Below are 13816 nucleotides of genomic sequence, written 5' to 3'. Positions count from 1 at the left end.
GTAAAATTTTTGGTTTTGCCTCCAGGATTATCGCTGGGGCTAAGTGCCTGCCCCTTGAATCCACTGCTCCCGGATGCCATTTTTTCCCATTTTTGTTGCCCTTGTTGTTATTATTATTATATATAATATATTAATATGTGTAATATATTATATAATAAAAATATTTCATATATATTATATAATACTTATTATATATTATTATATTATTACTGTAGGATAGGACAGAGAGAAATTGAGAGAGAGAGAGAGAGAGAGAGAGAAGACAGAGAGGGGAGAGAAAGATAGGCATCTGCAGACCTGCTTCATCACCTGTGAAGCGACCACTCTGCTGGTGGGGAGCCAGGGGCTCAAAGCGGGATCCCTACGTGGGTCCTTGCACTTTGCGCCACGTGCGCTTTACCCACTGCGCCACTGCCCGGCCTCCATTAGTAATTTTTAAAAAAATGAAATTAAAAGTATGGGATAATTTCTTCTTTTTAATATTTATTTATTTATTCCCTTTTGTTGCCCCTTTATTTTATTGTTGTAGTTGTTGTTCTTATTGATGTCATTGTTGTTGGACAGAACGGAGAGAAATGGAGAGAGGAAGGGAAGACAGAGAGGGGGAGAGAAAGATAGACACCTGCAGACCTGCTTCACCACTTGTGAAGCGACTCCCTTGCAGGTGGGTAGCCAGTGGCTCGAACCAGGATCCTTACGCAGGTCCTTGCGCTTTGCGCCACCTGTGCTTAACCTGCTGTGCTAAGGCCGGACTCCTGGGATAATTTCAAGATATGCTGTAATAGAGGCTGAGGGCTAGCTCACCTGGTGGAACACACTCTGCTAAGGGTGAGACTGTAGTTTCAGGCTCTGGCACCACAAAGGAGCTTCAGAGTACTTGATGAATGGTAGGTGGTGCCGGGGTGTCTCTGGGTATGTCTGTCCTTCCCCTCCCCCGATAACAATCACCAACATAGAAAATGAAAAATAGGCCCGTGGAGGCTGCTCAGCTCTGGTATTTTGCATGTGTAAAAGCACTGTGTTCATTTATTTTTGCATAAACAAACTTGCAGCAAAGATTAGAAGGATAGAAACCATATTCTCAAAACTGGAATTATTTTAGGTGATTTTGTTAAGATGTTGTTATTTATTTATTTTCCTTTTGTTGCCCTTGTTGTCTCTTTATTGTTGCTGTAGTTTTTGATGTCATCATTGTTGGACAGGACAGTGAGAAATGGAGAGAGGAGGGGAAGATAGAGAGGGGTAGAGAAAGAGAGACACCTGCAGACCTGCTTCACCGCCTGTGAAGCGACTCCCCTTCAGGTGGGGAGCTGGGGGCTCAAACCAGGATCCTTATGCCGGTCCCTGCGCTCCGTGCCACGTGCGCTTAACCTGCTGCACTACAGCCTGGACTCTCTTCAGATGAGTCCTTTCACACGTTTCTTTCAGGTGATCTAAACTTTCATATTTTCCTCACTGAACAGAAATGATCAGTTAGTTGCATTCCAGAAAGATGGAAACTATATATAATTAGCTCATGAAAATGGAAAAGTTTCATATTTTTGAAAAAAAAATATAGTATTTGCAGTTTTTTCCAAACCTTCAGAAACGAAAGTCGTGATAGTCAGTTTTACTTTGCAAACTGTGAAGCTAGTGTGTAAAGGTGACCAAAATGAAACAGAAGTAGAATTCATAGAAACCTGACCCACAGAGAATAAAACAGAATGAAGATGTAACACATCATATACAACATAGCTGGCTTGGAAGTGAAGACTGTGTGATGAACCTAACTGGCTCTACATGAAGTAAACTAAGTGAAAAAGAATAGAAGAAGCTTCAAATGAGCAGTGAGGATGTTCCCAAGGACTGACCTCAAGTGCAGGCCACTGCAGTCAATGTGGGTAGTTTATCTTGTGGGCACACATTAAAGAGAGAGGGAGTGAGTAATCACAGCTCTCAACTGGTGGCCACTTACATGAATTGGTCTGCAAGGCGCAAGAGGCTGTCTGGAACGTGACAGGGAGAGTTGATGGTAGAAGAAGGCGAAGTCAGTGATTTACAGAGGTGACAACCCTCACAGCAAGGGAGGAAGAAAAGATTCTGATTAATTGGCTGATCCTTAGGGCTTATTTTCTTTACACTGTTACTCCTCTTAAAATGACTGCTGAATTCATTTTGATCTCTTACCACTGTCTCTTTTTTTCTGGTATTTGCTTCAGAAGCTTCTCCTACCTTTTTTTTTTAAACAAGGAGAGGGGTGGATTTCAAGAGAAATAGCACTGTTAGAATTCAATCTTGTTTTGTATACATTTTATTGAACAAAAAAAAAATAGAACCTTCCCCTTAAGTAAGATAAGAAACTACAGAAAGTCAATGACACCCACAGGAGGCCTGAAGGGGGCAGAAAGGGGAAAAGCATTTTATATTTCTGCCTCTCTGCCACTTGACTGAGCTTTCAAGGCACCGTGAACTTGATTTCTTGTTTTACCTTGCCTCTTCATTTCTTAGAACCTCGTTACTCTCTGTGCTTGGAAAATACAAGACGTGTTTATATTTCACAAACAGATTTTTTTTTCCTCCAGTTGACTGATTTTCCCAGACCCAGAACAGAACTGATATATGTGTTAAGGGACCCTCCCAAACTCTCCTTGTAATAATTTACTTTGCAGGATAGTCAGAATTAGAAAGGAACGTTTTGCAGTGTACAGGGGACGACTCTCTGGAGATGGGGGTGTGCTCAGATGACAAGGATGCAGAATTTAAGAGTAGGAGGAGTCCATACTCCTACAAAAAACAAAAGCAACAAAGGAGGGAGACTCCCTTGCAGCCCCTCCCACTTAGTAAATCATTGGATTTTTACCAATGAAAAGCAGCATATCTGCAGTTTGATTCCATATCATTAAAGTGAAAATATAAAGATGGCCCTGACATGGACACTTGTCATGGTGTCTAGCAGAGACACAGCATTGAAATGGATTAGAGGGACACCAGGAGCTAAGAGATAGCTCACCCAGGAGAGCACACACCTTACCATGTGCAGGCTTTGAGCTCTGGTACCACAACGGAGTACCAGAGACCATATACCAAGTGAAAGGAATGGTGCTGTGGTCTCCATCGGTCTCTCTCCCTCTCCCTCTCCCTCTCCCTCTCCCTCTCCCTCTCCCTCTCCCTCTCTCTCTCCTCTCCCTCTCTCTCTCCCTCTCTCCCTCTCTCTCTCTCTTCCTATCTTCCCCTAAAATACAAAATGACACAAATTTGCCTAAGGAGACTGTCTAGTAGTGGCATCATGCATGCAAAACTTGCTGGGTTCACTTTATTTATCTTTTAATTGAATAGGGCAAAGAGGAATGAGAGGAGGGGAAGACAGAGAGAGGTAGAGAAAGATAGACACTTGCAGACTCGCTTCACCACCTGTGAAGTGACCCTCAACCCCTGACCCCACAGGTGGGGAGCCAAAAACTCGAAAGGGGATCCTTAACGCTGGTCCTAGTGGTTAACCCAGTGTGCCACTGCACCCCTTGGTTCATCTACTGTGTTGCAAAAAAAAAAAAAGCAAACTATTTCTGGAGTGCGATGATATTTAAGATAATATCAATCATTCCATTGTTTAATACAGATGAATGGCTCTGTCAGTAACCTTTGTGAGCTCTTCATGTGAAAAGGGCAAAATAGGATGACTTTGGGGGCTTCAAGGAAAGGAGAGTTGGGTAATGGAGTTACTCTGAAGATGAGAGCATGAGTGGATGAAAGGACAAGCAGGTGAAATCCAGACATGCCAGCAAGTTCCAGCATTTGGATTAGCAGCTGACCTTGTAAAAACCATTTCTCCCTTTAATATCCTTTCAGAAAATTCCATCCACTATCATTCCACCTCCACTTGATGAGAACTGAAATACATAAATTTTTGCAATGGCTGTTAAGAAAAATCTACAATTGCTATGTTTTTTTTTCTTTTTTCTTTTTGTCAAAAGAACTTCACTGGAACTTTGTTAACTGTGTGATTCCTCAGCTCCTCACATGCTAGAAATGGACCTAGAAATAGGACCCAGTAATTCCTTTCCTAGGGATATATCCTAAGGAGTCCAATACACCCATCCTAAAAGATATGTTTATACCTATGTTCATAGCAGCAAAATTCATAATAGTCAAATCCTGGAAACAACCAAGATGCCCAACAACAGACAAATGGCTGAGAAAGTTGTGGTCTATATACACAATGGAATAATACTTGGCTATTAAGAATAGTGAATGCACCTTCTCTGACCCATCTTGGATGAAGCTAGAAGGAATAATGTTAAGTGAGATCAGCCAGAAAGAGAAAGAGAAGTATGAGACGATCCCACTCATAAACAGAAGTTGAGAAAAAAGAATGGAAAGGGATATGCAAAACAGAATTTGACTGAGTTTGGAGAATTGCACCAAAGCAAAAAACGCTAGGTAGGGAGAAGGGTAGATTTTCTGTTCCACTATAGGGAACAGGGGTAAGATCACAGAGCCTGGGTGGTAGGAACGGTGTTAATATATACTCCTATAACTAGTAGTCTCATAAATTACTATTTATTCAATATGAGAGGGAAAATAGATTGAAAGTTTCGAGCCTTTTAATGCGTAGACTTCAGTTCTGAGTACATATGCCTTCAATTTAAGCACTTAAGGTTTCAAATGAGTAAACGGACTAAATTTTAACATCGGACTTAAATTGTTAATGTATTTCTAAAAACAACTTTGGTTTTGAAGTATTAAATAACCTATACTCTAAGACCAAGGAGACCAGAAACAACCAGTCTTGTCAGTATATAAGATATAGCTACTTGTAAGTAGCATTAAAAGACATAAATCAAGATAAGGCCTTATATTTTCAGTAAATCCTAACCATGGAATTTTCAAAGTAAACCAAGTTCCCAGATAACTGGTTATAATAATGATTATTGATTGCCTTCTTAAATTCTTTTTTTTTTTGCCTCCAGGGTTATTTCTAGGGCTCGGTGCCTGCACCACAAATCCACTGCTCCTGGAGGCCATTTTTTCCCCTTTTGTTACCCTGGCTGTTTTACCATTGTTGTGGTTATTATTATCCTTGTTATTGATGTCATTGTTGTTGGATAGGACAGAGACAAATGGAGAGAGGAGGGGAAGACAGAGAGGGGGAGAGAAAGATAGACATCTACAGACCTGATTCACTGCTAGTGAAGGGACCCTCCCCCCACCTCTGCAGGTGGGGAGCTAGGGGCTTGAACTGGGATCCTTCCTCCAGTCCTTGTGTTTTGCACCACATGCGCTTAACCCATTGTGCTACCACCCGACCCCCCTTAAATTCTTAAGACAGCAAGGAACATTCCTCGTTCTCTGTAAATCCTTATTTCTACCAGTCCTAGAACCTCTGGGGATTTGCTTGTTCTCCTTTATGTTTCTCTTGATTCATACCATTAGATACTGCATCTGCTGATCAGTGCAACCAGTGCCACGATGACATGTTTCACTTTGACTGTGTCCAGAGACGCCAGGCCTGGGATGTCAACCCAGCAGCTCTAATACTCCGGTGAGACCTTTCCTAGCTCAAAGGACTCCTTAGCTCTACTTCAGGTGGTGCACTTCTTAACAAAGTTATAGAACCTAGATATAGACCAGTGCCCATGAGATAGAGCACATGTGCACATGTATTCGTAAGTTGGGGGGAAAATATACACCTTAAAGCAAAAGTGCATAACTGTTTGCAGTGCAGCGATTGCAGCGGCTGGGCAATAGTGCAATGGGTTAAGTGCACATGGAGCAAAGCACAAGGACTGGTGCAAGGATCCCAGTTCAAGCCCCCAGCTCCCCACTTGCAGGAGTGGGGGGGGCGCTTCACAATCGGGTCTGCAGATGTCTATCTTTCTCTCCCCCTGTCTTCCCCTTCTCTCTCGATTTCTCTCTGTCTTATCCAACAACAACAGGAATAACAACAGTAACAACAAGGGCAACAACAAGGGAAAAAATGACCTCCAGGAGCAGTGGATTCATAGTGCAGGCACTGAGCCCCAGTGTTAATTCTGGAGGCCAATAAATAAATAAATAAACAAATAATAAAACATAAAAAAAAACCTTCTGAGCTTTGGTTTCCTCACTTATAGAAAATCAACTCCACATGCAAGGATATTATCAAATTAAATGAAGTTTCTTAGTCTTCTTGGACTGCCATAATATAAAACCATAGGCTGGGCATTTAAAGAAATTTAACTTCTCATGATTCAGGTGGCTACGTCTAAGTCAGCCAAGTGCCACTCTGGTTCTGGTGACTCTTCATCGATTTGCAGAAAATCATGTATCCTCATGTATGCTATTCCACTACAGAATACTATGCTCCAGTATGGTTCCATAGCCCCCATGTCCACTTGGTCGATTCCAAATTATATTCCTCCATGAGGATAATTTCTGGAACCATCCGTTCCACCCCGGTTCCATGGCTGCCAGTTCTTAGCAACATCGCCCCGCCAGATATTCATCGGGATGCGGCATCATCTAAGTTCATTTCCCACGTCTACGCTCGACCGGACCTGCCAATATACGCGGATATCTTCGCCCACCCTGTCCAACGCTTGACGTCTCGTCATCCAATTTGGTCCCCTACGCCTACACTGAACTTCTCTGTTCCAGACTCTTGGAAACAGAGTTGGCAGTCAGCTGAGGTAAAGAACAAACACCTCATCACAGACCCCTGCAAGCGTCAACCCGGCTTTGACCTAGCACGTTATGATTGGGCCCTCCTCAATCGCTATCGAACAGGCCATGGCCGGTGCGCCGCTATGTTCCATCGCTGGGGAGCCAGAGACGACCTGAACTGCCCCTGCGGCTACAGACAGACTATGACCCACATAGTCAACGACTGCCACCTCTCCAGATTCAAAGGAGGTCTCGAAACTTTACATCAGGCTCAACCTGATGCTGTTGACTGGCTACGGAAGAAGGGCAAACGCTAGAAGAAGATGTATCCTCACATGATAGAGAAAGAAACTCTTCTTTTCTTACCAGAGCCCTATCTTTTCATAATGCTCCTACTTTCATGATCTCATCTAATCCCAGTTAACTCCCAAAGGAAACATCTCTAAATATCATCCCATTGTGGGGATAGTGTTTCAACACATAAATTTTGCGTGGACAAAAACATTCAGCTCACAATATGAGGTAAACCATGCAAGGTCTTAGCAAGCAGTTCTGCCATTTAATTTCAACCATTATAATTTGTTCCAGTAAGGGAAAACATCTAGTTGTGAGACTCTCTATAAGTTGATACACTGAAATAATCATTATCAAGTCTTGGCATTTCAAAAATAAATAAATAAAAGTTTCCTTGATGTTTCAGAGTAACAGAAAATCTAACAGCTGACAACTCAACCCTATCTCTTTTGCTTAAACACTACAGTTCACAATCTACAAGTATCCATGAGTGGATTCAACTTCTTGAAAGAGATATTTCAGAAGCACAGATTCCAGAGGTTTGGACAGGGTCAACACTTGTCAAAAAGTTGGTTCAAAACCAATATGGTTAGAACCAATATGGTGCCTCTGTCAATTTCTAACAGTGTTCTCTGAAATTCTATAAACGTCCAGGTCACTGTTTACTCATGAAGGTTGATACAGGTATCAAAAAGACTATGTGAAAAATACCCAGGAGAGCTCTTGATGCATTAAGAGTTTCACTATAGGGGGCTGGGCGGTAGCATAATGGGTTAAGAGCATGTGGTGCAAAACACAAGGACCAGCATAAGGATACCCGTTCAAGCCCCAAGCTCCCCGCCTTCAGGGGAGTTGCTTCGCAGGTGGTAAAGCAGGTCTCTCTTTCTTTCCTCCTCTTTGTCTTCCCCTCCTCTCTCCATTTCTCTCTGTCCTATCCAACAATTACAACATCAACAACAATAAAAAACAACAAGGGCAACAAAAGGGAAAATAAACAATAAAAAAACTTATTTAAAAAGAATCTCACTGTAAATACAACTGGAATTTGTGGATTAGTCATGAAAAAATATGACTCTAGCCCTGATCTTGAGACCCTGGACAAGTCACTTAAGCTCTCTGATACTTGGCTAAACAAATATTTATTGAATCTCAACTGAAATCTGGGAGCTAGACTTATCAGTTCTGGTACTTATGGTTTCAGCTCAAGCCAAGTTATGTACTTTCTTTATGCCTCCATTACTCAGCTATAATATAGGAATAACAGAGTGGCAGGACTAGCTGTACAGTGTGATCTAGCAAAATAACTGTTCATGTGCCATTGGTTATTATTACAGATAAAGAAGTGGAGTGGGGAGGAACAGCAACAGAGCTCAGAGACATTAAGTAGTCAAGTTAGGATGCATTTCCAGAAAAGTCTGAGCTCAGATCCTGTGTGCTCTACTTCCATGTCCGCTCCTTCTCTACCTTTTGGTAAGCCTGTTACTAATGCTAGTACTTTACCACTCTAAGTCTCTATATAGAACCCATGGATGACACGTCCTTTGCAGCTTGTTGGTAAGAAATGTTTTATCTCCCTGAAGAAATGAGCACGTTTCCTCTTTTTGAAAAATAAGAATTGTGTAACCTATCATGTGCTCTTCTAGTCTTGGCTGCCAGGCTGTATGTTCAATCACTGCCACCAAGTTACTTCCTGCTTCCTCTACATGTATTCCTTATTTTGCCTTTTAATTCCTTTTTTAAAAACTGACATTTTCTTTTGTGTTTTGACGGGGATGAAATAAACAAGTGCAAATCTGCAGTCTGCTTGAACTTAACTCCTGAGCTTGACTGTTTTGTTTGCTAAAGGAGAACTCGTTTAAGAGAAATATTATAAGAGCTATATCTCAAGAGAAAAAACAAAGTCAAATAAAATTGGCAGGAGGGCAGATCAACCAACACTAGCAGAGGCCGAGTCAAAAGGAAAACTGCAATAAATATGTCTAAGGCTAGGAGCGTTTGTGCTCTCCCCAGCTGGAACCTATCATTTCTTAATTATATCCTGTGTGCGTTTTGCAAGATGTGAGCCACTGTCAAAAGGAAGATGGGGGAGTGGCCACGGCTCTCCCCCGGTCCTCACATACCTGTACAGATGTGAAATCCCCCGAGGCACAGGCACCCAGAATAGCAGCACCCACAAGGACAGACTCCACCTCCCGGGACAGGACCACAGGCATGCCTGTACAAGAAAAGGCCGTACCTTGGTTAGGGAGCAGGCACGAGGCAACATGGGAAATGACAGAACTCGGCATCAAAAACATCTGTTACAAAGTAAGCAGTGGACACCCGTTTCCTGCTCCTGTATCTCTGTATTTATTAGAAGCCACGGATTCTAAAGGACTTCACTGCTGGTGTCTGCTGGTGTAGTATCCACAAGCCCATGAGAGCCATCACCATATATCAACTCACTGAACCTTTTGGCTCACGGTTCCCAGCCTTCTGCTAGCTGCTACCTGCCATTTGGTTTGAGTTCAGTCCTACAAAACATGTATTATGTGCTTTGCTTGCCCCAGAGATGGATCAGTCTCAGTCCAGCTCTTCAGACCCCAGAGGGGAGATGGATGTGAAAGAGATAAAGTTGGGTAGGGTGGACTAATCTCCAATTAGTGCCAGGAAAAAAAAAGAAAAGTAAAGAAAAGAAAAAAGAAGAAGAAGCAATAAGACAAGGTGTGACTGGTCCCTCTAGTGACTTATTTCTCTCATCACAAGTCTTCCATAACTGACGAGGCCCTCTGGGACTGCTAGTCCTTCTCCATACTGGTTGGCTTCTTCTCTCCATCAGAGCCATACTACCTTGACCATCCTGTTCTTTCTTGAGTCCTTGTCTCCTTGTCTGTGCTATTCTTTCTGTCTGGGTCGCTGCCTCCCAGGTATTCACACAGCAATCCCCTCTCTCTCCATCAAGCCTTATGCAAACATCTTCTTCCCATTGTGGCTTCCCCAATGCATAACTCACCACAACACCCCCACTCTCTTTCTATTTCCTCATCGCCTCCAGACACTATGACTGACTGATTTGTTTCTTGTCTGTCACCTTAAACGGAACGTAAACTCCATGAGGGCAGAGATTTTGTTTTGCTCATGCTGAATGCCTGGGACAGAGACTAGTATTCAGCAAATGGTGGGGGAATTAGGTCACAGCTGAGGAACTATCTCAGTGGCAGAGCACATGGTGGTAAGCACTAAGCCCCAGGTTTGATCCTTTGCCATCACATAAGCCAGAATTGAGATGTACGTCCTCTCTCTCTCTCTCTCTCAAAGTAAGATACAGATAAAACTTTTTAAAAAGCTTAAAAAAAAGTAAATAAACATATTTCTGGGATGGGAAAGGGGGGATCATCATCTTGCATTTGAAAGCTGACATTACTTCAGCGAGGAGGGACTCCACATGCCAGCCCCCAGAATGAGGACTCCTAGTGGGTTTACGATGAAGAGAAATAACTTTCAATTTACAGGATTTTACAAATGTACAACATATATAATACCATACATTATATGATACATATATAAATATTTTTGTTATTCAGGAGATGGCAGCAAACACACATAGGTAAGCTTTATAGCCTCAAGACCTGAGAAACGTTTTTCTAAAGACTAAATTTCTCTTCCTTTTCTTCTTTCTTTCATTTTTTTCCCCTTTAGGGTTATTGCTGGAGCTCAGTGCAGGCAGTACAAATACACCTGTAGGTCCTGTCATCTATTCCCCCCCCACTTCATTTTATTTGATTCTTCAACAGGAAAACATGAGAGGAGAGAGGGAGGCAGAGAGGGAAAGAGAAAGATATACACTGCAGAACGATTTCACCACTTGTGGAGTGTCCCCACTGCAGGTGGGGAGCTGAGAGCTTGAACTCCGGTTCTTGTGCTTAGTAGTATTTGTGCTTAACCAGGTGTGCCACTGCCCGGCTCCCTCTTCCTTTCTTTACTGATAAGACTTGCTTGGTGTATCCTTCTCGGCACTGCCATTGTCTGCTAACTTGTCTTCCTGCTCCAGGGACAACTGAGCTGCCCTTCTTCCAGATGGAGGTGAGGGTGGGGTGGGCAGGGGTATAGGATTCTTTCATCCAAAACAAGGAAATAATAAGCCCCTAGACTGGAGAGTCAGCCCTGAGGCTTTGTTGACAAGCTATTAGATAGGGTAAAGCTCACAGGTGGGTTTATTTCTTTCTTCTGCTACCTCTGTGCTCTTCAGTGAGTCACTGAGATTCTTCTAGCCTCAGTTTCTTCTTATGGAAAAATGGGAATGCTAACAGGCTAGTCCTGTCAGAATGTATACTGATGGTGATCTAGGCCTCCTTTCATCATCTTATGCTAAAAACGGAGAAGAAATAGAGGTTGGGAGTAGATATCCCATCATGTTCTTTACATATCTTTTAATGTCTTTATTTATTTATTGGATAGAGACAGCCAGAAATCGAGAGGGAAGGGTTGGACAGAGAGGAAGAGAGACAGAGAGACACCTGCAGCACTGCTTCACCACTCGTGAAGCTTCCCCCCACTGCAGGTGGGGACCAGGGACTCAAACCTGGGTCCTTTTGCAATGCAACATGTGCGCTTATCCAGGTGCGCCACCACCCGGCCCCTAATTTTTTTTTTTTTTGTATTAATAACTGTGAGAGAGACACACACAGAGGCAGAACCAGAGTACTCATCTGGCACATGCAATTAAAGGAACTGAACTCTGCACCTTATGCTCACAGGTCAGACGCTTTACCCACTGCACCACCTTCCAGGACATCACCCACTTGAAAGGCAGACACAGACCCCATGCCCCAATGAAGGGCTGTGTTGGAAAAATCAGGAGTGAGCACTTCTTGCCTTTTAAAGGGGGAGACTGTGCAGATAGGAGTGTTAACTGTCACTACCCCCAAGGACTTGGTGACTTTTTACATGTAGCACATTCATATGTCATTTGCCTTCTAGTCCCAAATTACCCTGCAAATAGCTTCATCTATTCTGAACAGGGAGGAACTACAAACAAGACCCTCTCTCACGCCACCACCCCCCAAACCCCACCCCACTAGCCTCCCACCTCCTTGTTGTTTTCAGATTGTAATCCAAAGTGTTCTGAGACCAGACTGCTGGGTTTTATTTCTGGCTCCCTGACTAACTTGGCTGTGTGATTCCAGGCAAATTACCTTACCTCTCCCTGCATTTTTCTTTCCATCTGCAAAAGGGGGTTATGATTTCCACCTTCCTCACAGGGTCGTGTCCAGGATGAAGATTCATTTTAATTAAGGCACTTCAAACAGTGCTTGGTGTAGTGTTAGCTTCTGTGAATCTTCAAGTTTCCCTGAAGTTCTTCCTCACCCCACTGAGTTCGGGGAAAGCAACTCACTGCTCTCCCTTCTCCCTTCTTCATCTGTCCAACGTGTTCTAAGGCCTGAGAGACTGGCTGCTGTGAATCATGTTTGAAGTTCTCAGTCCCTCTTTGCATAGCCCCTCAGTCTCCATTTGGCGACCTCCCTGGCCAGTCTGCTGAGGTGGTAAGTCTGTGAGAAGCCCTGCCTGGTGGTCCCCAGCCTTTCTGTACCTTGTCAACACCTCTGTGAATAGACCTTTTATTAGACTTCTCCAGAAAACCCCATTCAAATGTGTCATTTGTCCTTTGCCAAGGACCTGACACAAAGTGACAGGTCTGTGGTTATGGAGGTGGCTCAATAGACAGAGTATGTGCCTTGCAAACCTGACACCCCAGGCTTGACACCACACATGCCAGAGCTGTGTTCTGGTCTATAAGTAAGTAAGTAAATAAATAAATAAATAAATAAATAATTTGGAGGTCAGGTGGTGACACAGTGGGATAAGCACACATGGTGCGAAGCACAAGGACTGGCGTAAGAATCCCAGTTCGAGCCCCTGGCTCCCCACCTGCAGGGTGGTCGCTTCACGGGATGTGAAGCAGGTCTACAGGTGTCTATCTTTCTCTCCCCCTCTCTGCCTTCCCCTCCTCTCTTGATTTCTGTCTGTCCTATCCAACAACAAGAGCAATGACAACAATAATAATAATGATGATAACAAGGGCAACAAAATGGGGAAAATGGCCACCAGGAACAGTGGACTCACAGTGCAGGTACTGAGCCCCAGCAATAACCCTAGAGGAAAATAAATAAATAAATAAATAAATAAGTAAATAACTTCATCCTCTGGGTCACCACTGCATGTTCCAGACATCAGTCAGAGCTCCAGGAACTCTTTATCTTTCAGTAATGAACCTCTGCTGCAGTATATATAACTTATTACACCCCCTAGGCCACGCTTAGAGAAGAGTTTTAGTGTGTGTACATGGGGAGGGGAGAAGGGTGAGTGCAATAACTCACTCAGATAGTGCTCTGCTTTTCCATAAGTTTTTCCTAGGTTAGAGTCTGACCCCCACCAGGTGGAAGGAATTTTCATTGCTGTGGTCTCTTTCTTTCTTTTTTTTTTTATAAAGACTATTTTTTTAAAGTTTTTTTATTATCTTTATTTATTTATTGGATAGAGATGGCCAGAAATTGAGAGGAGGAGGGGAGATAGACAGGGAGAGAGACAGAGAGATACCTGCAGCACTGCTTCACCACTGGCAAAGCTTTCCCCCTGCAGGTGGGAACTGGGGGCTCGAACCAGGGTCCTTGTGCATTGTAATACATGCGCTCAACCAGGTGCACCACCACCCAGCCCCCCTGCTGTGGTCTCTTTCAGGGCCTCTGTCTCCATCAAAGTAAACAAACTAAATATAAAAACACAACAAATGAACTAATGGCTAAAATAATGAATGAGACAGGAAGAGGGAAACCCCTCCTGCAAATGCCAGTTACTGAAAAACAAAAATTTAGAAGGAGGAACATTTAGTCCCAAGTCAGAAGGGGAAACCTACAATTACTCAGTC

At 43.2% G+C, this 13816-nt stretch overlaps 1 protein-coding gene across 18 annotated transcripts in view; it reads right to left on the bottom strand.

The window, feature by feature from the left end:
• The window catches only part of FGGY (FGGY carbohydrate kinase domain containing), a 463518-nt gene that overhangs the window by 90989 nt on the left and 358713 nt on the right, over nucleotides 1–13816 (bottom strand). For 17 of the 18 annotated variants that reach the window (XM_060206288.1, XM_060206298.1, XM_060206302.1 and 14 more), the window contains one exon: nucleotides 9033–9127. The exons of the other annotated variant lie outside the window; for it this stretch is intronic. In XM_060206288.1, the coding sequence (XP_060062271.1) occupies nucleotides 9033–9127 (95 nt within the window). The remainder of the gene's footprint in view (nucleotides 1–9032; nucleotides 9128–13816) is intronic. 18 annotated transcript variants of the gene reach the window in all.

The sequence above is a fragment of the Erinaceus europaeus genome, chromosome 13 (genome assembly GCF_950295315.1).
Source record: "Erinaceus europaeus chromosome 13, mEriEur2.1, whole genome shotgun sequence".
NCBI classification, from domain to species: domain Eukaryota; kingdom Metazoa; phylum Chordata; class Mammalia; order Eulipotyphla; family Erinaceidae; genus Erinaceus; species Erinaceus europaeus.
Note: the sequence above shows the minus strand (reverse complement) of the source record. Positions and strands in the feature narration are given on the sequence as shown.